Source organism: Thalassophryne amazonica, chromosome 3, assembly GCF_902500255.1.
Source record: "Thalassophryne amazonica chromosome 3, fThaAma1.1, whole genome shotgun sequence".
NCBI classification, from domain to species: Eukaryota; Metazoa; Chordata; class Actinopteri; order Batrachoidiformes; family Batrachoididae; genus Thalassophryne; species Thalassophryne amazonica.
In genome coordinates, this window is record NC_047105.1 from 55,597,738 (window position 1) to 55,625,167 (window position 27,430).

General features: G+C 42.7%; 1 protein-coding gene across 1 annotated transcript in view; it reads right to left on the reverse strand.

Annotated features, from left to right (window-relative positions):
* Positions 1–27,430, reverse strand: part of LOC117506763 (sodium-coupled neutral amino acid transporter 3-like) — a 100,328-nt gene that overhangs the window by 20,335 nt on the left and 52,563 nt on the right. The window contains 4 exon segments of the mRNA XM_034166351.1: positions 3,729–3,811; positions 10,744–10,825; positions 10,995–11,087; positions 20,922–20,995. Of these exon segments, the coding sequence (XP_034022242.1) occupies positions 3,729–3,811; positions 10,744–10,825; positions 10,995–11,087; positions 20,922–20,995 (332 nt within the window).

Genomic DNA, 27,430 nt, shown 5'->3' on the forward strand with positions numbered 1-27,430 from the left:
ATTAGTTACTTTGCCAACAACAACCCCCTGCCACCTCAACATGAAAAGGATAACCTGTTTTGCCAGTACTCACTTTATAGTCTTGACTTCAATAAACATAAATACTTATTTAATAAAAAAATAAAATAAAGACATCCTTCTTGACCTCGTATTTAACTGTTGACAGCACTGTAATGTAAAACTTACCATTTCTAACTTACATTGCTTAGAAATGTAACTATTCAATTCTTTAACATTTTTGTAACATTCACATTCTAAACATTTTAGTTGTTGAAATTATTATTATCATTATTATCATTATTATTATTATAAGTATTATTAGAGGTATGAAAAAATGTCTTCAAAAGTGGACCTTTAATCTAGGAGTGTTGTGGAGGGCTGTGTCTCCTCCATTTTGTCCTCCATTTTTGTGCTTCAAAACAACTCTTCTGGATCTCTATAAAAACAAAACAAAAAACCTACCTGTTTGCCATCACTCAGGCTTTGTCCAGTACACACACATATACAGTTGTATGTAAAGTTTTGGGCACCCCTGATGATTTCCATGATTTTCCTTTATAAATCATTGGTTGTTTGGATCAGCAATTTCAGTTAAATATATTATATAGCAGACAAACACAGTGATATTTGAGAAGTTTGTTGGTTTGTTGGTTTCCGAGTATGGACAGCCCGCTTAAAATCACACCACAGATTTTCAATAATATTCAGGTCCGGGGACTGAGATGGCCGTTCAGGAACGTTGTACTTGTTCCTCTGCATGAATGCCTTAGTAAAGTTTGAGCAGCACAGCACCCAAAATGAAGCTGGCTTGTCCAAATGTGCTTATGCATACCTCAAGTGACTCTGTGATGTGTACACAGAAAACGCTTCCTCTACATTACAGCATCTCCTTGTGCAAAGTGCGCTGTATAGTTGAACAATGCACAGAGACACTATCTGTAGCAAGATCATGTTGTAGGTCTTTGGAGCAGGTCTGTGGGTTGACTATGACTGTTCTCACCATCCTTCGCTTCAGATAATCTGAGATTTTTCTTGGCCTGCCACTTCGGGCCTTAACTAGTACTGTGCCTGTGGTCTTCCATTTCCTCACTATGTTCCTCATAGTGGAAACTGACAGCTGAAATCTCTGCAATAGCTTTTTGTATCCTTCCCCTAAACCATGATGTTGAACAATCTTTGTTTTCAGGTCATTTGGGAGTTGTTTAGAGGCTCCCATTCTGCCACTCATTAGAAGAGATACAAAGAGGGGAAACATTTGCAAATGGCCACCTTAAATACCCTTTCTCATGATTGGATTCACCTGTTTAAGGAGGTCAAGGGTCAATGAGCTTACAAACCAATTTTGTGTTCCAATAATTAGTGCTAAATGTATTCAAATCAATAAAATGACAACGGTGGCCAAATTTATGCACCTGCCTAATTTTGTTTAAATAAATATTGCACACTTTCTGTAAATACTAGAAACTTCATTTCACTTCTCAAGTATTAGTGTGTTCGTCTGCTATATATGTATATATCATATAGCAGACACACACACATAAATATATATATATATTAGGGCTGGGCAACGTTAACGCGCTAACGTTGCGTTAATTATTGAGGTCATTATCGCCAACAATTTTGTTCCTCCCCTTAACGCTGCGTTTTTGTTTTTTTTTAGCCTTTTATGACTGTTGCTCGTTGCCTTTTATTTTGAAAGCGTCAGTCGGAGGTGAGCTTATGCTGCTGCTTCCTGCTGATAGCTGAGTTCACACAGAAAACGACACGAGGATTGAGAAAAGTACAGGCTATGCAATGCACAACAAAACAAAATGCAGAAAGACGCCAAACTTTTGAATGGACATTTTCGGTACAAAGTTCTACAGGATCAGGCCCGGATCCAGACCGGTTTGGACCGATGCAGCTCCAATTTTTTTTTACGCATCGTTCGTCATCGGTAAAAAAAAAATCTTGACTAATCTCGAATAGCCGAACGTGTCCCCGTGGTGAACGCAGCTTTTCGGTGGTTTTCATGTCAACCTATAGTCCGTAAATTATACGGATTTTTCCGAGTTTCAGAGTCATACGGACGTACAAATAAAGTCGGATATTAAGGGTTTGGTCTGTAATAAACCATTTCTGCAGCGCGGCTCCACTTTGAAACCATGAACCATTGAAGCAATGCTTCGATCCAGTAGCTCGTTGGTTCTTTGATTCACTGCTCTTCAGAAACGGCAAGCCACTTCTTAACCCCTTTCAAAGCCATTCAAATATCGTCAGTCACTTTTGTGTGGATTAAAGTCACTAACTGGGACTCTTGTCTTGTTGCTGTCAAGAAACGAGAATCGTCCTCGGTTCCGTTCACACAGCTCGAAACGCTGCACGGCTGAGACAGTGTCCGGTCGGAATTAATAACTTCAAAATGAATCGCCGCTTTAAATAAAATGACACCTCTTTCCAAATGTAATACAGACAAGAAACTACAATCGACTAAAACGTTTTTTTTTTCTCCCAAAATGAAACGTGCTGTATTTTCTTTTCAAATTACATCCTGAAGTGAAGCACAGCAGCTGTAAGAGCTCAGCTCAGATATATGGAAACACATTCATGCCAATGTCTGAAAGGAAACGCTTTTGACAAAAACTACAGATTTTGTTTATTCCTATTTATGTCCAGAGATCAAGGATTCACCATGTATAGTTCATTATGTACAAAGTTTAAGGATCCAGTGACCAAATTCATATTTATTTACTTTAAGACTCAATAAAATGTTCAATTTCAATTCAGTTTAATCGGCTTATAAAGTGCCAAATCACAACAAAATCTAAATATACTAAAACAAATACATCACAATTGTACACATATCAAATTGTGGTATGTGTACAATTGTGACGTATTTGTTTTAGTACATTTAGTCATGGACATGAATATTGTTATTTTGATATGAAACAGGATAACAAATGACCTGCCAGTGGTTTTGTATTTGATTTCATTAGTGTGTTTCAGTTGAAATTTACATTTTCAAATTTATGCAATGTTCATTTACATTTTAAAATAAAACTGCTTTTAAGTGGCTTTTGAATTCATTTTTGGGTTTCACATATACCATGAGATTAATCATGATTAATCACAGAAAGTCATTGAGTTAATGCGATTAAGATTTTTTATGTTTGCCCACCCCTAATATATATATATATATATATATATATATATATATATATATATATATGCCAAACACTTTGCTGCGCATCACAAATGCTCACTGCTCAATAAGATCAGCACTAAAATCATCTATGTCAGCAGAATGATTTCTTGTTTTTCAGGTTGCCTAAATACAAGAAACAGTAATTTGCTGTATGGAACGCAAATTCTCAGTTACAATAAACTTTAAACTTAAACATTTTATGATGTGAGTTAGAAATAAAGTCACAAACTGTTTTCACTGAACTGATGTGATGTCCATGTTAATTAGAATATGAACGAATGCAATTGTGACTTTTACTGACAGATAATATTGCCAAACCTCTGTGTAGGCAAATAAAATGTAATGTTATGATAAAACAGGAAAGTTCAGTTTTAAGCCAAAGTGTGGCTAATAGTTTAATAAATCTAAAATTGTGTCTGTCTTTAGAGACACATTTCAGTCTGTGCAGATGAAAACAGAATCTAAAATTGTGTCTGTCTTTAGAGACACATTTCAGTCTGTGCAGATGAAAACAGACAATGTGAATTGCGTGAGCGTTACTCACCGAGCTGTTTCATTAGAGCCAGGGGCATGATGATGGTGACAGAGACTATGATGACCAGGTAGTTTCCATTCAAGTACCACAGACTGTTTGGACAAAAATTAGTTTACTTCTGTGAGCTCAACATTTTAAACAGTCACAACACAAACAGAGACAAGACAGAAACAGAGCAAGAGCTGGAGAGAAACTGGAATCAATACATATTTGACAGCTTAGTGAAACCATTGGTTGCTCTTACAGGTGGCGGCACATGTGACGTGTTCAAAGTGTTACCAAACTGGTAGCAACCTGCCGGGAACGTCCTCAGCCATAAGATTGGGGGAAAATACTTATCTGCTGATGTTCCTCTGGCAGTACCAGAATAGACTTGAGGGAGGCACTGTTATATAACTGATGATTTATGTGACAGGTCACGGTAGCACTGAAATAACCAAAACTGGAGTCGAAACAAGACCGCACTGAAGACCTATGTAAATATTCCTGCATGTCATCTTGCTCCAGCACACCTTTGCCGCCTCGCTGTTTGGCTTCACAACCATCCAAAAATAGTTTTCTTCTTACTTCTGAGGTTTTGGATCACGGACAGAATGACACATCCAATCTTAGCTCACCGTCTAGTACAATCCAGCGAGGAGCTGTGCTGCTGTATGCTAAAGGTAGGAATCACACATCTCCCAATCCTGCACCCAACCATCAAACACAAATCAGTCACAGAAGCTAAGCAACCAATAAAACATGCATCTGTTTAAGGACCTACAATGATTTAGTACCATTAGATGTCACGCTAAAGCCCCAGCATCTTAGACCAAAACAACTCTCCTCCCTTTTGAATTCAGTACCTAATTAGGATTTAGGGGTGTTTATTAGCCAGAATGGTATGTAGCATTCATATCATTCTGTTCACTAGTGTATGTGTCATCATAAGCTTATCTTCATGGGAGCGGACCTCCACATGGAGGTCGTCATGTTGCACTGGCATGGTGACACAGTGGTGTCCCTCAGGCCATCAGACTGTACAACTTCTCAACAGGGATGACAGAGGATGGGACTGAGAATGAGAAGACCAGTAGTAGCCATTAAATGAGTACTGATCAGTATATCTGGTATTTATATTGTGTATTTGTATTTATATTTGCAAACTGTTTTTCTTTTTTTCACTTTTGATACTCTGTGTGCTTCCTACCCTGTGCTGCTATACAATGCTGCTAGAATCTCAATTTCCCAGAGGGAGTCTTCCCAAGAGATCAATAAAGTTCTATCTTATCTAATCTAAAAGGGACATAGTTATTCTGGTTTTCGCAGTTTGAAGAAAAAAAGAGGAATCCATAATTGCACCCCCCCACTACACAGTCTACTGGTTGCTAATACAGGTAAGCAGATTTGAAAACCCTCATAATTGCGAAGTGGAGGCTCATACATATTGCTTATCTTAAGATAAGGCAAGTCCTCGTCATCAAAGAAGTGAAAATATGAAGGGAAATGAAATTGTGACTGGCAACAGCATAATGCAAGTTGCAGCCTCACCAGGAGATGACACTAAATTCTACACACTGTAGCTTTAAGACACAAGTGTAATAGCATCAGATGCACTGCTATTTAGAAAGCAAACTGAAGTGAGAGGTTTTCTGGTGGGTTAATGGGACCTGCACCCACCTGTCAGAGTGTACCAGCATAAAGCACCCACAGAAGAGTGGACATGTGTTGTAAACCCACTTATGTAAGGTGCATCTGCCCTTGACGAGGTTTTTGGTGGTTTCTGGGACAATTGCTTTCTGCTGCTGGACAATGACAGTAAGTCAAACACTGTGCCTGACCACACCTCAGTTTAAGACCAACATGACCATGATGACTGCAATACTACTCACTATTTACAGGATGTGGGAACTGGACATGAAAATTACAACTGCTCCGGTTGGAAACAATCAACTACACTTGCTTTGTGCTGTGTGCATCTTTGCTCCAGGTGGACGACGGGGCCCAGTATATTTTTGTGCAATCCTGGTGGCTAACAAACCAACCAACAGACATAAGTGAAAACACAACTTATTCTGCAAAAGTAATTCCTCGAAGTACAACAACCCAAAATGCAAGCATACTCCGTTTCTAATGGTAGAGATATAGTATGCATGATATTGTTTGAGAAGCTTTAATCAAGTGCATTTTGTCTGGATAAATTACTTCAGACTTCACTAATGAGCCTTGAGATATTTATTATAGCCAGCAGTAATATGTTGAAACCAGCCGGTCAGGGGACCATTTGTTGTGTGTTTGTGTGTGTAATGGACTGAAAGGTGAATAGAATCTGGAAGCAAAGATAATAAACTTCAAACATGATTAGGTGCATCATGAGAGGAGCAACTGATAGACTGAAAAACCATTAAAAACTACCGTCTCTTAATTCCAGTGTATATGCAGTTCTTAGTGTCCCACAGCCCCCTTTTTTGAGGTGATAAGTCTGTTATTGTTCACCCTGTGAATGAACCACAGCCAGTGGGATCAACTGTCTACCATATAGCCGTGGGCAATGAAGCACCGAGGGATCTACAAGCACAGCAGAGGACATGACACGTCCCTTGAAAGCAGAGGAAGTCACATACAGTGAGGAAAATAAGTATTTAAACACCCTGCAATTTGCAAGTTCTCCCACTTAGAAATCATGGAGGGGTCTGAAATTTCCATCTTAGGTGCATGTCGACTGTGAGAGACATAATCTAAAAAAAAAAAAAGCAAATCCGGAAATCACAATGTATGATTTTTTAATAATTTATTTGTATGTTACTGCTGCAAATAAGTATTTGAACACCTGTGAAAATCAATGTTAATATTTGGTACAGTAGCCTTTGTTTGCAATTACAGAGGTCAAAAGTTTCCTGTAGTTTTTCACCATGTTTTCACACACTGCAGCAGGGATTTTGGTCCACTCATCCATACAGATCTTCTCCAAATCTTTCAGGTTTGGAGTTTCAGCTCCCTCCAAAGATTTTCTATTGAGTTCAGGTCTGGAGACTGGCCAGGCCACTCCAGGACCTTGAAATGCTTCTTACGGAGCCCCTCCTTAGTTGCCCTGGCTGTGTGTTTGGGGTCACTGTCATGCTGGAAGACCCAGCCATGACCCATCTTCAATGCTCTTACTGAGGGAAGGAGGTTGTTTGCCAAAATCTCACAATACATGACCCCATCCATCTTCCCTTCAATACGGTGCAGTCATCCTGTCCCCTTTGCAGAAGAGCACCCCCAGAGTATGATGTTTCCACCCCCATGCTTCACAGTTGGGATGGTTTTCTTGGGGTTGTTCTCATCCTCTAAACATGGTAAGTGGAGTTGATTCCAAAAAGCTCTATTCTGGTCTCATCTGACCACATGACCTTCTCCCATGCCTCCTCTGGATCATCCAGATGGTCACTGGTGAACTTCAAATGGGCCTGGACATGTGCGGCTTGAGCAGGGGGACCTTGCTGTCCTGCAGGATTTTAAACCATCATGTGTTACTAATGTAATCTTTGTGACTGTGGTCCCAGCTGTCTTCAGGTCATTGACCAGGTCCTCCTGTGTAGTTCTGAGCTTTCTCAGAACCATCCTTACCCCAGAAAGTGAGATCTTGCATGGAATCCCGGACCGAGGGAGATTGACAGTCATCTTGTGTTTCTTCCACTTTCTAATAAATAAATCATAACAGTTGTTGTCTTCTATCAGGCTGCTTGCCTGTTGTCCTGTAGTCCATCCCAGCCTTGTGCAGGTGTACAGTTTTGTCCCTGGTGTCCTTAGACAGCTCTTTGGTCTTGGCTATGGTGGAGATATTGGAGTGTGACTGATTGAGTGTGTGAACAGGTGTCTTTTATGCAGGCAACAAGTTCAAACAGGTGCAATTAATACAGGTAAAGAGTGCAGAATAAGAGGGCGTCTTAAAGAAAAATTAACAGGTCTGTGTGAGCCAGAATTATTGCTGGTTGGTAGGTGTTCAAATACTTATTTGCAGCAGTACATACAAATAAATTATTAAAAAATCATACATTGTGATTTCCGGATTTTTTTTTAGATTGTGTCTCTCACAGTGGGCATACACCTAAGATGAAAATTTCAGACCCCTCCATGATTTCTAAGTGGGAGAACTTGCAAAACCGCAGGGTGTTCAAATACTTATTTTCCTCACTGTACATTACAGGTCGTGTCCTCATGGGACCTTTGGCCAGTAGGTCCTTGCCAATGATCAGCTTTCAGATGCGACAGAAATCACTCCCACTGACTTATATAGCTACAAGTAATTCAACTCTGTCTGATCATTTTGTCCCACATAATATTTTACTTGATAATCATCATATATGATGCACATACTATGTGCTTAAATTTGTCCCCAGGCAATCATAAGGGTAGGGCACTGCTCTGTCCCTCAGCTGCACCTCTTCACTGTCTATTTAAACAGCCTCCGGTCATGAATAGAAACTCTTTCTGTTCTACGCTCCAGATGCAATGGACACTAAAATCCAGAGACACGAGGAGTACGTATGAAGAGCGCATGGCTGGACGAGGGCTCACACTGCAATGACCTGTCCTCATGACAACCCTCACAATTTGACGCCTCTGTCACACCACCTGCTGCTGTCCTTTGTGTGTGTGTGTGTGTGTGTGTGTGTGTATGCAAACAAAATGAGAGAACAGGAGCCATTAACACTCTGCGTGACAACACATAATAAGGAAACAGTATAAGTGACTAAAGGCACCTTGACACTTGCACAAATTTGACCCTGCAATTCGTCATGCCAATGTATACTGCTTTGGCGCCACGCTATATAAAATAATCACTTTGTAGCCAATGACTCATATGCTCTCAGAACTTGGCTGATGAAACCATTCTATCATCATTCCCAGAATCACAGAGAAATTATCTACAGCTGCAGGTTGTCTTGTGCACATTGTGCAGTGGAGAATACATTTGGAATCATCTTAAAGGTAATTATTTATAATATATATATTGTAATGGACTGGTAAAACAGTTGCATTTTCATTCCTTCTCATGAGTTAGATAATGCATCTGTAAAGTTATGTTTATTATAGATGTAACATCTCGTCATAATCGTTCAGATGCGTTGCACGCAATAACACACTTTGACACGCAGTGTTTCCGAATAGGTTGTGTAATGAATGCGTACGAGATAAATAAATGAATGTGTACCAGAAATTTTGAACATTTCAAAATTTTCTTTGCGCACAGTTTATGAGGTGTTTACTCACTGGGACACAAGATTGCGTGCCAGTGCAGGAATCAAATTTGTGCAAGTGTCAAGGTGCCGTAAGCATAAAAGCCCATGCAGTACTGTAGAGACAAACACAATATATTGAAAGAAAACGTGCATGGTTCTGAGCTTCCATGACATAATTTACTCTGATGTAAGTGTTCTTGGATAATCTTGGAGATTGTTACTAGTGGTAGCAATTGTGCTGCTTGTCTGTGCCCAGTCAGTAGTAAACTCTGGAGAAGCTTGCTTGCAGGTGTCCGACTTTGTCAATGACAGCGTCTCTCTCTCTCTCTCTCTCTCTGGGAAGTTCAGAAAGCTAAGGAGGAGGGCGATGTCTTTGGTGTCTCCTTTGATGGCTTCAGAGCCCAAAGTTGGAAACACAGCATTTTCCACAGATCGGGCATGGAATACCCTCCCCATTGTGGGGAAAAAGTCCCAGAAATGTGACCTTGTGTACCATTTGTGATTCACCCTGATTTGTACTATGTGTGAAGGGGCCCTAAGTACTGTCTTAAGGACAAAACATTAGTGTCAATTCTGTGTTTCGTAGTTTCCCATAATGCCCCTGGCGGCCGCCTACACTTCCCAGAATGCACCGCAGTACCAGCAGAGTTCCGCTGTCTCACAGCGCATGTAAACAATGGCAAAGTGAGGATGTGGATGGCGCAGATTCAGCGAGTTCATGAGCAATTATGATGATGACACGTTCTTTCAACTTGAGAGGGTTATCTAGAGGAGATGTAGCACCTGTGATAAACTTCTGCTGTGCGCTGATGTTGTCTTGTTGTTCACAATCCATGAGGTGTGTTTACATTGTGCCCTAAACTGGAACTCTGCCAAAACAATCTCTCAGGTGAGTCACGGACCGCCAGATGGCGCAAGATTTCACAACTGGGAAACACCGAATAGAAATTTACAAGGGACATATGAAACCTAGAAGTTCAGGAATGGCAGATTTTAAAATATCAGAAAAAAAAAAAAAAATAATAATAATAATAATTAGTATTATTATTGTCCACGGTCGGATCTTCGTGTCTGTTATGATTATGAAGAACAAATTTTCTATGACCATTCTCTTAATGCAAACTACATGTGATTTTCAAGACAGAACTTAATTGGAGATTATCAGCATCTGATTTTCAAAGAAAAGGAAGTGTGGTGAGTGGACAAAAAAGAGAGTTATGCAGCACAATTTGGAGGTGAATATTTCAATATTCCCACAGGGATAGACTACAATTATAGAAACAGCCTTCCTAAAATGTCCCGTTGCATACTGAAAGGTTTAGCTCAAGTAAATTCAAAATGATTTGTCTGACTTACTGTATAAACATGATGAATGAAAGAAATTTAGCTCCATCACTCTTTCACATACATCATAGTTAATAAAGTGTCTGAGAACAAGTTTTTCAGCAGTTTTTTTTTTTTTTCTGAGGTTTGGACATGCTAGTCCTCCGTGACCTTACACAGACCGTCCTGTGATTGTGGAATAACTGACGTGAATGTCAGTGACCTTTACCGGTTGGCAGCAGTGACAGCTACGATGTGTTTATGCACATATGACAGAACCCCCCCCCCCCCCCCCCCCCCCAACTTCTCAGCCAATAAAAAGCTACCAGCGACAGCACACCCCCCAACACCCAAGCCATGAATGGTGTAACCTGGGCATTCACAGTCCACAGTCTGACCCTGAACGCTGTTTGAGCTGTGAGTCAACAGCAGGCAGGATTCACATGCTTTCTACCACAAATGTTACAGCCAAAAAGTGCTCGTATATCAGTACTCACTCAGAGTTGGGCTCTGCCTTCAAAAAAGCTTGGATGACCAGCGGTAACTCAGACTTAACGATGTACAGGTAACTGGACATGGCTGCAAGACATAAGAACAACGGGGAAAGATCGCACAAATGTGAAAAATGTATTTAGGCGTGAGTAAGAAGGATAATGGTCAAAGTCTTCTCCGACAGCCAGTTGACAGACAATATGCGTATAAGAAAACACAACAGTGAAAGACAGAAATAGTCACAGTGGCTCCTCACATCCAATATTCTGCAGCGTAATGGCGATACCAGCGGCCATTTTTCCTGGAGTACCAAACGCCCTGTATCCCAGCTGTTCATAAGCTCGGATTCCTGGAAGTACAATCAATAATAGACAATCACTCACAGTGTTCTACAGCTGCCACTTTGCCTTGATTACACATGAAAACATGTCTGTCTCTGTCTCTCTCAGACACACACACATTCATTTTTTTTTATACCCACTTATTCCAATTAATGGTCAATGGGGTGCTGGTACTGACCCCAGCAGTCACTGGTTGACAGGCAGGGTACACCATGGACAGGATGCCAGTCTATCACACGTACTCAATTTAACGTTCCGAATTCACCTAACCTGCAATCCTTTGGAAGAGAGAGGAAGCTAGAAGGAATCCATGCAAACACATGGAGGACATGCAAATGCCACACAGAAAGGACTAGGTGGGAAGTGATCCCAGGACCAAAATGTTGTGACGCACCAGTGCTAACCACTACACCACTGCGCCATCCAGATCAAAAATAGACTGGTCTAAGACATAAGCCGAATCAGCATTATCAACACGCATGCACCATGTTCATATCAAATATTCCAGTCAATGTTCACGGTTACCCACTTTAGTAAACAATGCTGCGTTACTTGAGTGTGTGAGCCATTCATATCTTGCCCTTAAAGTAAAATTAGCATTTTTCAGCAGTGTTAAAGCAGCGTGACAGATCCATATTGTTTTGTTGCCCGTTATCACAATGGTACGTGTGGGCTGCAAAAGTGAAAACAGAAAATTTGCCCAGAACACGACAGCAAACAAGGTACCGCGCGTCGCATCTGCGATCTACCATACACTTTTCCAATGGAATTGCAAGATCCCAAAGGATGTGCTGACTGGATAAATTAGTACGTTATAATTATTATTTTTACTTTTATCTGTTACATATCCAAACAAACCCAACCAAATATTTGATCATGTAATGTCTACATTACAGTATATATTTCTCTCTATATATATATATATATTAAAAAAAAATCGATAAATGGACAGGTCTCAGTCTGTGTACCCTATTGTTTCATGGCCATGCAAGTTTTGCTCATCTTTCTGTATGAGATACTCATTAACTTTTACATATGCATATATGTAAAAGTTAATGAGGTCTATTTGCTTGTTGCCAATGTCTTGTTTTCCCAACCATCTGACAATTGTAACGGATCAGGAATTGTCAACTGACAACTATTGACTTTAAACAACAAAGAAGACTTATAGTCTTTTTTAATGGGCTCCTGTTCACCTTCTTCACTTAGTACTATGGGGTATTTTGTAGTGAGTATATAAGCTAGGGCCAAAAGTTCTTTCTTACGCGTACCACCTATTTCGTAGCCCAGTGTTTTGCAAAAGTCTTTCAAAACATCGACTTTCCACGACTCAAAATCTTCGATATTTACGCTGCTGTCAGCCCTTATTGTATATTTTGGGTAGGTGTGAACTCTGAAATGGCCTCGCATCCACCACACGGACTGAGATGCTGAATTATTGAAGTATGGACCTGGAGGTCTATAAATGGTAACAAAGTAACACAACTAAATTTTGTCCATCTGCTCATGATTGCCTGTGGCAGTCCGAATAGTGCAGAGAACCAGATGTTCAAATTAACAAAATTTGGGACTCCCATGAGCCACTACACTGACCTACAGTCGAAATGCTTCTGAAATAAATGTTGTCAAACTTTCCCTAATTTTGGGACACTGAAAATGAAAATGATGTTTGAAATGGTTGATTGTCTCTAGTTTTAAGACATGTTACTACTATGCTATGCTACTAAGGGTTACCTTTTGATGATTTTTAAAGTCTTACAAAAAATAACAGGTGAAATATTATTATATGAACAGTCAGAGAAACATGAAAAGACCTATGTGTATGATTTATCATGAAAACTGTACTATCAACACAATATAATTATGTAGACTTAAAATGTAAAAACTTAAATATCTTAGAAACAGTAGCCAACCAGTCATTTTTATTGTCATATTTGAATTCAGCGTGCCAAAATCCATCGTAAATAGCACATTATATTTCTGAAGCAGACAACTTCTTAAAATTTGTAGAGCAGTGTTACATATTCATATTATAAGCATTTTATTGATGACTGGTCATTTTCACCCTAACCTAAACTGATTAGTACCCTACAGTACTCATCATATTGGTATGTAAGAATATATATGCTGTAATTACCTAAAATACTGTTCAGTTTAATGTTTAGAATAACTTCACAACATTTGCTCCTTGACTTAGACCCAGAATCTTGGATGTCCACATCCAGGCCAGTTTGTTTTAACACGTGAGATACCAATAAAGTTGATGTAGTTACCAGTTATTAAAGCAGCTTATTTTTGGTTCATACAAGCAGTTTCATATAGAAAACATACTTGGCAGGTTTTAAAAATTAAAGAGTAAGGGGCTTAACTTGACAGTCTATTACACACAGTCTACAGGGCATAACGGAGATCCATTGAAGGTTGTGACTCACTCAATGGTGCTATTCAGAGAGCACGTAATCTGAGCACAAAGTTAGTCGCTGGATGAAAAGGACTTGTACTTATCTCCTTCATTGGTGTGGGCCGGATTTGGGCATAACCTGAAATAACCCCATCAGTGTCATCTGTCAGTCACTTTTAGCTGCAGTGCTCCAGGTAAACTGTTAGGCCCCTTCACACATAGTATGAATAAGTACAACTCAGGGTGACTCTATACCATTATAGACTTTTGATTTCGGTGTACCCGTGATTATGCGGACCTCAGCCAAGGCCTCAGTGAACCCCATCCTGACCAGGTCCGCATAATCACGGGTACACCGAAATCAAAAGTCTATAACTGTTTTATTATATGGTAAAACAAGAAAATTGAGAGTTTGTCAAACATACTAAAACTGAAAAATCAATCTCAAGTTTCAGCTCTTTAGTATTAACCAACAGGTCCAAAATACTTCATGAGCACAATCTCTAAAGCCCCTTTCATACCTGCGCACACGACTGTATTTAAACACATTTGTGAGAGAAGACTGAGGAGCTGCTGCAGCAACTGCAACCAGCAGCATTTTTTTTTTCTGTGCCCTTAGTTTTTACCGCATTGTGCACACGGCGTCGTCATGACGACGCATGACGCAACTTGAAGCGGGCTAAAGTAGGCGTTGTATCGTGTTATCTGATTGGTCATTATCGATAGAAGGCGTCGCTCGATTGGCTAGCACTACGCTGCACACGAGGTGTACTCGGCTCCACCAGCGGTCAACTCGGCATGTGGTACAGCTCAGAAAGTGGCGAATGGGCGAATCAGAAGTTGGCAAAATCACATACCATATAATAAATGGTGGAACAGCTCGTATGAGCCAACCATGAAAACATTGCGCCGACGGGCGGGCGTGCACGATGCTGCTGCGACGGTTTGTGCATGCGGGAACACAGTGCGAGCACGTTCCGGATCACCTGGGGTAGCCTGTCAATGTGCGGGACATGCGTGTGCTCGATGCAGCCCATTGCAACAGCAATATATGTTTTTGTGTATGTCCACGTGAGGACAGCAAGCAGACAGACGTCACAGTGGACAGTTGTTAGTTCATGTCCGTTCAAACACGGTACATGTGCCCCAGCCGTGACGTCCAGAACCATACATCTCCACAGCTGCTCCTCTCCGTGGACACACCCCCTGTCAGTTCAGTGCACACACCAACATATCACTGTGTCTGTTTGCAAAGCAACACTCTCGTGGGGCACTAGGCAAATTTCACTGCCAGCTAAACAGTGATCATCTGCTGACTGTTGTCGTGTTAACAGCGCAAATGGCCACACATTTTGTAAGTGCCAAACGAGCGGTGTGAGATGTTCGTGTGTGTCAGCTGGAATATGGCTGACACCTGCCACGAGAGGGTTCAATGGGCTCTCACAGGGCACACTCTGTTTTTCTGCTGCTGGTGTGCGCAAATAGTTCTAGCAACAAGCGTTAGAGGCAGCTACGGTTTTACACGTATTGCATACGATTAGGTAAGAGGTTACTGACAAAGCGACTCAAATGAGAGGTTTTATGTTGTGTTAAAAGACTTGCACTAACCTGTGAGACCGTTTATGTGGATACTGGCCACCAAAGCTCCCTGAGGTTCAAGTGTTTACTTTTATTTTCTTCTATAACTGTTTTCAATTCAGATTTGTTGTCATGTATCTAAACAATCCTACTTGCAATTTATACATGGTTGCTGAGTGTGAAAACCACAATAACAACAAAATGACACGGTGAAGCAGGGCACTGTAATCTGTCTGTGTGTGCCTGTCTGTCTGACTGACTGTAAACAAGATAACTAATAAATGGCTCGACGGATTTTCACTAAACTTGGCGGGAACAATACTTGGGCAGATATCTCACGATGCTATCTATAAAGTTTTTGCCTCTACTGGTGGTTGGCTCTCACTGCGGTATTGTATCACTTCCTGTTCCGGAGCACAGCGGTGTTTTGCTGTATCTGTTAGCTGTTTAATCTGCGCAGTTAGATTGATCTAGTTATCTAGATTACGATTTGTTTCCCAGTGTAATCTTCATGTGCCTTAACTAAAGCACTCCTTCTGCTGAATCACCTCTAAATTATTTACACATTATTCACTTTGCGTGTTTTTAGGAATCCGCTAGCTTAGCGCAACTACTAGCTCTTAGCCGGTTTAGCATGGCGGCTTCTCCTGTCTCTCCCGCACTTTTCTGCTCTGGGTGTGAAATGTTTAGTTATTCCTCGGCCTCCTTTAGCAGTAACGGTACTTGTAATAAGTGTAGCTTATTCGTAGCTTTGGAGGCCAAGCTGGGCGAATTGGAGACTCGGCTCTGCACCGTGGAAAATTCTACAGCTAGCCAGGCCCCTGTAGTCGGTGCGGACCAAGGTAGCTTAGCCGCCGTTAGTTCCCCCCTGGCAGATCCCGAGCAGTCGGGAAAGCAGGCCGACTGGGTGACTGTGAGGAGGAAGCGTAGCCCTAAACAGAAGCCCCGTGTACACCGCCAACCCGTTCACATTTCTAACCGTTTTTTCCCCACTCGACGACACACCCGCCGAGGATCAAACTCTGGTTATTGGCGACTCTGTTTTGAGAAATGTGAAGTTAGCGACACCAGCAACCATAGTCAATTGTCTTCCGGGGGCCAGAGCAGGCGACATTGAAGGAAATTTGAAACTGCTGGCTAAGGCTAAGCGTAAATTTGGTAAGATTGTAATTCACGTCGGCAGTAATGACACCCGGTTACGCCAATCGGAGGTCACTAAAATTAACATTGAATCGGTGTGTAACTTTGCAAAAACAATGTCGGACTCTGTAGTTTTCTCTGGGCCCCTCCCCAATCGGACCGGGAGTGACATGTCTAGCCGCATGTTCTCCTTGAATTGCTGGCTGTCTGAGTGGTGTCAAAAAAATGAGGTGGGCTTCATAGATAATTGGCAAAGCTTCTGGGGAAAACCTGGTCTTGTTAGGAGAGACGGCATCCATCCCACTTTGGATGGAGCAGCTCTCATTTCTAGAAATCTGGCCAATTTTCTTAAATCCTCCAAACCGTGACTATCCAGGGTTGGGACCAGGAAGCAGAGTTGTAGTCTTACACACCTCTCTGCAGCTTCTCTCCCCCTGCCATCCCCTCATTACCTCATCCCCGTAGAGACGGTGCCTGCTCCCAGACCACCAATAACCAGCAAAAATCTATTTAAGCATAAAAATTCAAAAAGAAAAAATAATATAGCACCTTCAACTGCACCACAGACTAAAACAGTTAAATGTGGTCTATTAAACATTAGGTCTCTCTCTTCTAAGTCCCTGTTGGTAAATGATATAATAATTGATCAACATATTGATTTATTCTGCCTTACAGAAACCTGGTTACAGCAGGATGAATATGTTAGTTTAAATGAGTCAACACCCCCGAGTCACACTAACTGTCAGAATGCTCGTAGCACAGGCCGAGGCGGAGGATTAGCAGCAATCTTCCATTCCAGCTTATTAATTAATCAAAAACCCAGACAGAGCTTTAATTCATTTGAAAGCTTGACTCTTAGTCTTGTCCATCCAAATTGGAAGTCCCAAAAACCAGTTTTATTTGTTATTATCTATCGTCCACCTGGTCGTTACTGTGAGTTTCTCTGTGAATTTTCAGACCTTTTGTCTGACTTAGTGCTTAGCTCAGATAAGATAATTATAGTGGGCGATTTTAACATCCACACAGATGCTGAGAATGACAGCCTCAACACTGCATTTAATCTATTATTAGACTCTATTGGCTTTGCTCAAAATGTAAATGAGTCCACCCACCACTTTAATCATATCTTAGATCTTGTTCTGACTTATGGTATGGAAATAGAAGACTTAACAGTATTCCCTGAAAACTCCCTTCTGTCTGATCATTTCTTAATAACATTTACATTTACTCTGATGGACTACCCAGCAGTGGGGAATAAGTTTCATTACACTAGAAGTCTTTCAGAAAGCGCTGTAACTAGGTTTAAGGATATGATTCCTTCTTTATGTTCTCTAATGCCATATAACAACACAGTGCAGAGTAGCTACCTAAACTCTGTGAGTGAGATAGAGTATCTCGTCAATAATTTTACACCCTCATTGAAGACAACTTTGGATGCTGTAGCTCCTCTGAAAGAGAGAGCTTTAAATCAGAAGTGCCTGACTCCGTGGTATAACTCACAAACTCGTAGCTTAAAGCAGATAACCCGTAAGTTGGAGAGGAAATGGCGTCTCACTAATTTAGAAGATCTTCACTTAGCCTGGAAAAAGAGTCTGTTGCTCTATAAAAAAGCCCTCCGTAAAGCTAGGACATCTTTCTACTCATCACTAATTGAAGAAAATAAGAACAACCCCAGGTTTCTTTTCAGCACTGTAGCCAGGCTGACAAAGAGTCAGAGCTCTATTGAGCTGAGTATTCCATTAACTTTAACTAGTAATGACTTCATGACTTTCTTTGCTAACAAAATTTTAACTATTAGAGAAAAAATGACTCATAACCATCCCAAAGATGTATCGTTATCTTTGGCTGCTTTCAGTGATGCCGGTATTTGGTTAGACTCTTTCTCTCAGATTGTTCTGTCTGAGTTATTTTCATTAGTTACTTCATCCAAACCATCAACATGTTTATTAGACCCCATTCCTACCAGGCTGCTCAAGGAAGCCCTACCATTAATTAATGCTTCGATCTTAAATATGATCAATCTATCTTTATTAGTTGGGTATGTACCACAGGCTTTTAAGGTGGCAGTAATTAAACCATTACTTAAAAAGCCATCACTTGACCCAGCTATCTTAGCTAATTATAGGCCAATCTCCAACCTTCCTTTTCTCTCAAAAATTCTTGAAAGGGTAGCTGTAAAACAGCTAACTGATCATCTGCAGAGGATTGGTCTATTTGAAGAGTTTCAGTCAGGTTTTAGAATTCATCATAGTACAGAAACAGCATTAGTGAAGGTTACAAATGATCTTCTTATGGCCTCGGACAGTGGACTCATCTCTGTGCTTGTTCTGTTAGACCTCAGTGCTGCTTTTGATACTGTTGACCATAAAATTTTATTACAGAGATTAGAGCATGCCATAGGTATTAAAGGCACTGCGCTGCGGTGGTTTGAATCATATTTGTCTAATAGATTACAATTTGTTCATGTAAATGGGGAATCTTCTTCACAGACTAAAGTTAATTATGGAGTTCCACAAGGTTCTGTGCTAGGACCAATTTTATTCACTTTATACATGCTTCCCTTAGGCAGTATTATTAGACGGTATTGCTTAAATTTTCATTGTTACGCAGATGATACCCAGCTTTATCTATCCATGAAGCCAGAGGACACACACCAATTAGCTAAACTGCAGGATTGTCTTACAGACATAAAGACATGGATGACCTCTAATTTCCTGCATTTAAACTCAGATAAAACTGAAGTTATTGTACTTGGCCCCACAAATCTTAGAAACATGGTGTCTAATCAGATCCTTACTCTGGATGGCATTACCCTGACCTCTAGTAATACTGTGAGAAATCTTGGAGTAATTTTTGATCAGGATATGTCATTCAAAGCGCATATTAAACAAATATGTAGGACTGCTTTTTTGCATTTACGCAATATCTTTAAAATTAGAAAGGTCTTGTCTCAGAGTGATGCTGAAAAACTAATTCATGCATTTATTTCCTCTAGGCTGGACTATTGTAATTCATTATTATCAGGTTGTCGTAAAAGTTCCCTAAAAAGCCTTCAGTTAATTCAAAATGCTGCAGCTAGAGTACTAACGGGGACTAGAAGGAGAGAGCATATCTCACCCATATTGGCCTCTCTTCATTGGCTTCCTGTTAATTCTAGAATAGAATTTAAAATTCTTCTTCTTACTTATAAGGTTTTGAATAATCAGGTCCCATCTTATTTTAGGGACCTCGTAGTACCATATCACCCCAATAGAGCGCTTTGCTCTCAGACTGCAGGCTTACTTGTAGTTCCTAGGGTTTGTAAGAGTAGAATGGGAGGCAGAGCCTTCAGCTTTCAGGCTCCTCTCCTGTGGAACCAGCTCCCAATTCAGATCAGGGAGACAGACACCCTCTCTACTTTTAAGATTAGGCTTAAAACTTTCCTTTTTGCTAAAGCTTATAGTTAGGGTTGGATCAGGTGACCCTGAACCATCCCTTAGTTATGCTGCTATAGACTTAGACTGCTGGGGGGTTCCCATGATGCACTGTTTCTTTCTCTTTTTGCTCTGTATGCACCACTCTGCATTTAATCATTAGTTATTGATCTCTGCTCCCCTCCACAGCATGTCTTTTTCCTGGTTCTCTCCCTCAGCCTCAACCAGTCCCAGCAGAAGACTGCCCCTCCCTGAGCCTGGTTCTGCTGGAGGTTTCTTCCTGTTAAAAGGGAGTTTTTCCTTCCCACTGTCGCCAAGTGCTTGCTCATAGGGGGTCGTTTTGACTGTTGGGGTTTTTCTGTGATTATTGTATGGCTTTTGCCTTGCAATATGAAGCGCCTTGGGGCAACTGTTTGTTGTGATTTGGCGCTATATAAATTAAATTGATTTGATTTGATTTGATCTTATGGAGAGGATCAAACAAAGGTTAAGGTCAAGGTCGACAAAAACATGATTTGATAAACACATTTAGTGCTATATCTCTGCAGCCAATAGTGCAACAGAAATTATCTAAAGTTTATATTGATCAACAAAATACTTCTCATCGATTGCTATAAGTGATGTCATAAGGAAATCACAAGAAAATCAAAAAAAGGAAGCCATGTTTGGAAAAAAAAAATAATGTTCACGATATCTCAATCTCTCCCCCTCCCATGACCCTTAATTGGAGTAAGCGGGTATAGAAAATGGATGGATGGATGGATGGATGGATGGATGGACAGATATCTCAATTTCTTTGAGGTTACTATGTTCCCTGCTTATAAATGAGTCCGCTTTTTGAATGAGAGAATAATAAAAATATATGTAATCTTTCAACACAAAATTAGAGAATTCTAAGAAACAAATTATCGCCACTATTCTTTTGTAATCAAAACACTGTGCACACTCAAAAGCTTGCATGTATTACTAACAAGAGCTATCAGACATGGATATATCCCAGTGTGCACTGCACGCAGAGTTGGCATCCCTTTAATTTAATCTATTTGTTCCTTGAAAGTTGAAAATCATTCTCGGAGTACCAATCAAACGTAGTGCTGACAGGTTTTCATAAAACCAAGGCAAGTTTGAACCAACAAATTAATATAATGCTAATTTGATTATATAAATGTAATATTGTTACTGTTTAACAAGGATATGGATGACATTTCTGGGCAAAGTCTGCCTTTATTTACCAACCATGCTGACTTTCCCTGTATTAATGCTAATTCCGATTATTGAAATATAAAAGCCAAAGGCATGGACAATCTTACCCACAACGCCAGAGGATTTGAGCAGCAGATGAATAGAGTAAGACGACAGCACTGCTACTGCAGACAGCAGAAACCTGTGAAACAACACAAAAGGGACAGTTAAATCTCTGATCCTTTTACTGTATCAAGCTCCCAGGATTAGAATTCTTACAATCCTGCTTTCTTTTTCTGTATTCTCTATATTATATTTATGTAGAAGTATAAAAAAGTACTGCATGTTTTGCATTTGTCCCTGATCCACTCAGACCATATGAGCTCAGTGAGGTGTGTTCATCCAATCGACAGCTGCCAACAATGGAACACACCTGACTTGGCTCATTGTGTGCATTTACAGCAGGCATAAATGGAAAATACACAGTACTTTTTGTCCTGAAGTTCAAGTTAGACTGGTGCCAAAATCGAAAATTGTGGATATTTAGAAAGGTTCAGGCATTTTTGGGACAAAGTTGGCAACCAGTCTTACTTTGTCAGTTTGGGTGTGCTGAATACAAATGTGCAATATGTCAAGCTCTATCTGACCCCTGTTGACCTCTAGTGGTCATTGAACTTTGTGACCCTAAGCGCCCCATCGGAACCTAGTTTCTCAGCTTCATAAGCAATCAAATGCTTTGAAGTGGTGAATAAACTGAACAAATGGCCATTATATATCAACTGTTTGGTGCTGAATTAAAATTTTTCATTTTCAGAATTCTATATTACCTCTGGTGACCTTCAGAGGTCATTGACCTTTAGGACAAAAACAACAACCTAAACATAGATTCTTGACTTTATAGCCTGGTGAAGATAGAAAATTCCTTCAGAGGGTCCTCACTTCTTCTCAGGCTGGGAGGCATTTGAATTTGGAGGAAATCTTGCAGTATGAATTACTTCCAACACCACCTTCCCTTGCTGGCATGACAGGCAATCTCTGATCTGGACAAAATCTGTCTTGATGGAGTCACTGCTCAGCAATGTACCCTGTCCTCAAACACTATAAAGAGCTGAATTAGGCACCAATGCAACCTTGATTGTTGATGGTCAGGCACATGTGGTTGCACTTGGTAAGACTCCAAAAGCCAAATCTTTTGGAGATTTGGCAGAATCATTTGTGATGTCTATCATACGAAAGCTGGGGAACCTTTCAAGCACATACACATTGTATTTGATAGATAATATGACCTGTCAACGTCTGGCACTCGTACCAAATGTACCAAGAAGACTGTTGTGTGGGCCGCTGAAGAGGAGGTACTGCTGGCCCACCACCAGAGGGCGCCCTGCCTGAAGTGCGGGCTTCAGGCACGAGAGGGCGCAGCCGCCTCACGGGAGCAGCCGGGAATGACAGCTGTCTCTTATCACCACCTGACAGCTGTCACTCATCACCACCTCATCACCATCTCCATAAAAGCCGTGCAGCAACTCCACCTCCCTGCCGAGACAAATAGGTAAACTGCTCTGCTGTATTCCTGACCGTTTTTGCATCTGTACTTTTGCAGTTGGTGACTGCTTGCAGCTGGAGGCTGGGTTTGTGGTACGTGGAGGGCTGACGGTTTCGCTCCCCACGCCAAATTTGGATAAGTACTCACAGATTTCTGCACGTGCCTAGTTTCTGGATTAAAGGTGGAGGTGTTTTTCCCACCCGACTACAGAACGAACGTGTTTGCTGACTGTTTACTGGGTGTGTACACACACACCCACCATTAACTGTTTCTGCTTCCTGCCAGCAGTACCAGGTCTGACAGCTGGAGACGGTGGCCTCCTGGGGACTCGGGACTTGGCGGCTCCGGTGTGCTTCAGACCCGTTGGCAGTGGAAATCGTGTGGGGCCCGGCTCTTCTCTGGACAGACGTCTTCTATCCTCGAGCCTGCCCACATGTCACCTTTGTATATTGATTGCATACAAATTCTGTGATTGTCTGTATTTCGTTGTGCACATTCACAACAGTAAATTGTTGTTTTTGGCTCATCCATTGTCCATTCATTTACGCCCCCTGTTGTGGGTCTGTGTCACTACACTATCCCAACGGGATATCTTGGCCAACGTCATGGACTCCGAGGGACGTCAACCAACGTTTGAACAACCAATGGAAGAGCAGGGTGCACAGGCACCAGCAGGAGGCATGTTAGGCGAGTGGCAGCAAATCTTAACTGCCTTCACTGCTCGGCTGAACTTAGTGACCGAGCAGAGCGCAATACTTAATCGCAGGATGGAGGCTCTCACCGCACAGGTGGAAGCACCCACACGGGGCGCAGCTGCAGCTCCTCCTCCTGCTGTTCTGGTGCCGGATACAGAGATTCCAGTGGTCGTTCAACGAACCCTCCCACCGTCCCCTGAAGCATACATAAGTCCCCCGGAACCGTACGGAGGTTGTGTAGAGACATGCGCAGACTTCTTAATGCAGTGTTCGCTCGTCTTTGCACAGCGTCCCGTCATGTACGCGTCGGACTTTAGCCGGGTGGCTTATGTTATTAATTTGCTTCAAGGTGAGGCACGCTCCTGGGCTACGGCGCTCTGGGAGCAGAACTCACGGCTTCTATCGATATATACTGAGTTTGTGAGGGAGTTCAGACTGGTGTTCGATCACCCAAATAGAGGCGAAAACGCTTCAACAGTGCTACTGTCGATGAGACAGGGGCGTCGGAGTGCAGCCGAGTATGCAGTCGACTTCCGCATCGCGGCTGTGAGGTCCGGCTGGAATACTGCTGCACTCCGTGCCGCCTTTGTAAACGGACTGTCTTTGGTCCTAAAGGAGCATCTGGTGGCTAAGGACGAGCCGCGGGATTTAGACGGGCTTATCGACCTGGTCATACGATTAGACAATCGATTAGAAGAACGTCGTCGGGAGCGAGATGAAGGATGTGGCTGGGCACGAGCCGTCCCTCTCCCTTCTGGGTCCGAAAAGGCGCCGCCGTCCCCACCTTCCACCTCCTCAGTGCTCCGTGTGGTAACAGCTCCCCCTGCTGACGTTGCTAGGGAAACGAGCAGGGCCAAAATAAGATCAGATGACAGACTGAGGAGGCTGGCCCGCGGGGAGTGTTTTCTCTGCAGCTCAAAAGAGCACATACAGAGAAACTGCCCCAAACGGCCAAAACGACAACACTCGCGTTTAGAGACTGGGCTAAGAGTGGGTCATAACATTCAAGTGGGACACACACGCATATCTGCACGCCTCCCAGTTACGATCCTGAGTGGGGATCTAACCCTTCAAGCCCCAGCACTGGTGGACACGGGGTCAGAAGGGAATCTGCTGGACAGCAGATGGGCAAGGGAAGTAGGGCTCCCTCTAGTGGCGCTCCCTTCACCATTGAAGGTGCGGGCGCTAGATGGCACCCTTCTTCCTTTAATCACACACAAGACACAACCAGTAACTCTGGTTGTCCGGGAATCATCGGGAGGAGATTGAGTTTTATTTAACTCCTTCTACCTCCTGATTCATTTTGGGCTTCCCATGGATGATTAAACACAATCCCCGGATTGACTGGCCGTCTGGGGTTGTGGCTCAGTGGAGCGAAACCTGCCACCGGGAGTGTTTAGGATCCTCGGTTCCCCCCATTTGACTGCTAACAAGGAGGTAAAAGTCCCCCCCAATCTGACAGCGGTGCCTGAGGAGTACCACGATCTTTCTGACGTCTTCAGCAAAGATCTGGCACTCACTCTTCCCCCGCACCGTCCGTACGATTGCGCCATTGATTTGATCCCGGGCGTTGAGTACCCGTCCAGTAGACTGTACAACCTCTCACGTCCAGAGCGCGAATCAATGTAAACCTACATCCGGGACTCGTTAGCTGCCGGGTTGATCCGGAACTCCACCTCCCCGATGGGTGCTGGTTTCTTTTTTGTGGGCAAGAAAGACGACGGACTCTGTCCATGCATTGATTACAGAGGGCTGAACGAGATTACGGTTCGCAATCGATACCCGTTGCCCCTGTTAGATTCAGTGTTCATGCCCCTGCATGGAGCCAAAATTTTCACTAAACTGGATCTTAGGAATGCGTACCACCTGGTTCGGATCCGGAAGGGAGACGAGTGGAAGACGGCATTTAACACCCCATTAGGTCACTTTGAGTACCTGGTCATGCCGTTCGGCCTCACCAACGCCCCCGCGACGTTCCAAGCCTTGGTAAACGACATTTTGCGGGACTTCCTGCACCGTTTCGTCTTCATATACCTGGACAATATACTCATCTTTTCCCCGGATCCTGAGACTCATGTTAAGCATGAACGTCAGGTCCTGCAGCAGCTGTTGGAGAACCGGCTGTTTGTGAAGGGTGAGAAGTGCGAGTTCCACCGCACTTCTTTGTCCTTCATGGGGTTCATAATCTCCTCCAACTCCGTCGCCCCTGATCCGGCTAAGGTTGCGGTGATTGGCGAGATTGGCCCCAACCGACAAGCCGTAGGAAGCTGCAACAGTTCCTCGGCTTTGCAAATTTCTACAGGAGGTTCATTAAGGGCTACAGTCAGGTGGTTAGTCCCCTAACAGCCCTGACCTCCTCAAAAGTCCCCTTCACCTGGTTGTATCGGTGCAAAGCCGCATTTAGGGAGTTGAAACGCCGGTTCTCGACTGCACCAGTTCTGGTGAATCCCGATCCTAGCCGCCAGTTCGTCGTTGAAGTGGATGCCTCTGACTCAGGCACAGGAGCCGTGCTGTCCCAGAGCAGGGAGTCCGATAAGGTCCTCCACCATTGTGCCTATTTTTCCCGCAGGTTGACCCCGGCAGAACGGAACTATGATGTGGGCAATCAGGAACTCCTTGCAGTGAAGGAGGCTCTTGAGGAATGGAGACACCTGTTGGAGAGAGCTGCGGTGCCATTCACGGTTTTCACGGACCATCGGAACCTGGAGTACATCCAGACCGCCAGGCGTCTGAACCCCAGGCAAGCCCGCTGGTCACTGTTCTTCGGGCGTTTTGACTTCCAGAACACCTACCGCCCCGGGACCAAGAACCAGAGATCCGACGCCTTGTCCCGGGTACATGAAGAGGAGGTCAAAACGGAGCTGTCAGATCCTCCAGAACCAATCATCCCCGAGTCCACTATCGTGGCCACCCTCACCTGGGACGTGGAGAAGACCGTCCGGGAGGCCCTGGCACGGAGCCCGGACCCGGGGACCGGCCCGAAGAACCGACTGTACATCTCACCAGAGGCCAGAGCTGCAGTCCTGGACTTCTGTCACGGTTTCAAGCTCTCTTGTCACCCAGGGGTGCGAAGAACCGTGGCAGTTGTCCGGCAGCGCGTGCCTAGTTTCTGGATTAAAGGTGGAGGTGTCTGTATTTCGTTGTGCACATTCACAACAGTAAATTGTTGTTTTTGGCTCATCCATTGTCCATTTACGCCCCCTGTTGTGGGTCCGTGTCACTACACTTTCCCAACAAAGACAGTTCCATTTCGTCAAAAGATCAAAGACAGGAATGTACCACTGCCTCTGAAGTGGGACAATTTCAATGCCAGTGAGGACAACAAGGCAGACCTTGCTAGATATCTCTTTCAACAGTTGTTACTTCAGGCTCCATCTAACAAAACTGTTGTTGCTGCTGGTGGATTCACTGATGAAGAGCACATTGAGGCATCAACGTCTGATGTGAATGTGGAAGAACTTGAGGCTAGACATGAAAAGGAAGACACCAGGATGGTGCTCCACTGCACCAAGAACAAAGCTATTGTTGTGGCCTCAAGAGACACAGATGTTTTGGTTCTTCTTTTAGCGCATTTTGCCAGCATCAGCTGTGATAAAGTATGGATGAAGGCAGGCACCTCAAAGAAGCAGAAATTCATTCCAATGCATACAGTGGCTGAGAACCTTGATGGTGCTTTGCTCAGTTCCCTGCCAGCCTTCCATGCAATCACATCTGTACGTCTTTCTTGGTTGGACATTCCCAGAAATCTTGTTTCATAGTCTTCATGGAGCACCACAATCTTCTGAACGAACTTGAAAGAGAAGCCTTTATTTGCAAGGTTTTCAAAGCTGGCTTGTACACCTCATCAAACAGTGCCAGGGAATCACTGTTTCCTCAAGCTGTTCCTCTGGAGGCTTTACCACCAAGCCAGGATGCCTTGTCTTTCCATATCAAGAGGGCAGACTATCAAGCAGCTGTATGCATCCAAGCAAATCAACAAAAACCTGCACTCCCTCCACCAGAAACTATGGGTTGGCGAATTGAGAAAGATGCTCTTTTGTCAGTTCTCTCTTCCCTTCCCTCTGTGCCACAGACTGTCGTCAATCTTGTGACATGTGGCTGCACCACGCAGTGTCAAAGGAAGAACTGCAACTGCAGGAAAAACAAACTCCAGTGTACTGCTGCATGTCGTTGCCAAACCTCTGGCAATGTTTGCAGAAACAAAGCAGAGTAAATATGGTTGTACACTGATGTCAAATTATGGTCGTCAAGATTTTGCAAAAGAACTTAAGAAATATTGATTCTAAAGCTGAAGTAGGATTGATGTAGCGTTCACTCATGTGTCAGTATGAAAGCACAACTGCATAGACCATTGCACATATGCATGTCCAGATTGGCAAAATAAGACCAATTTCCTATT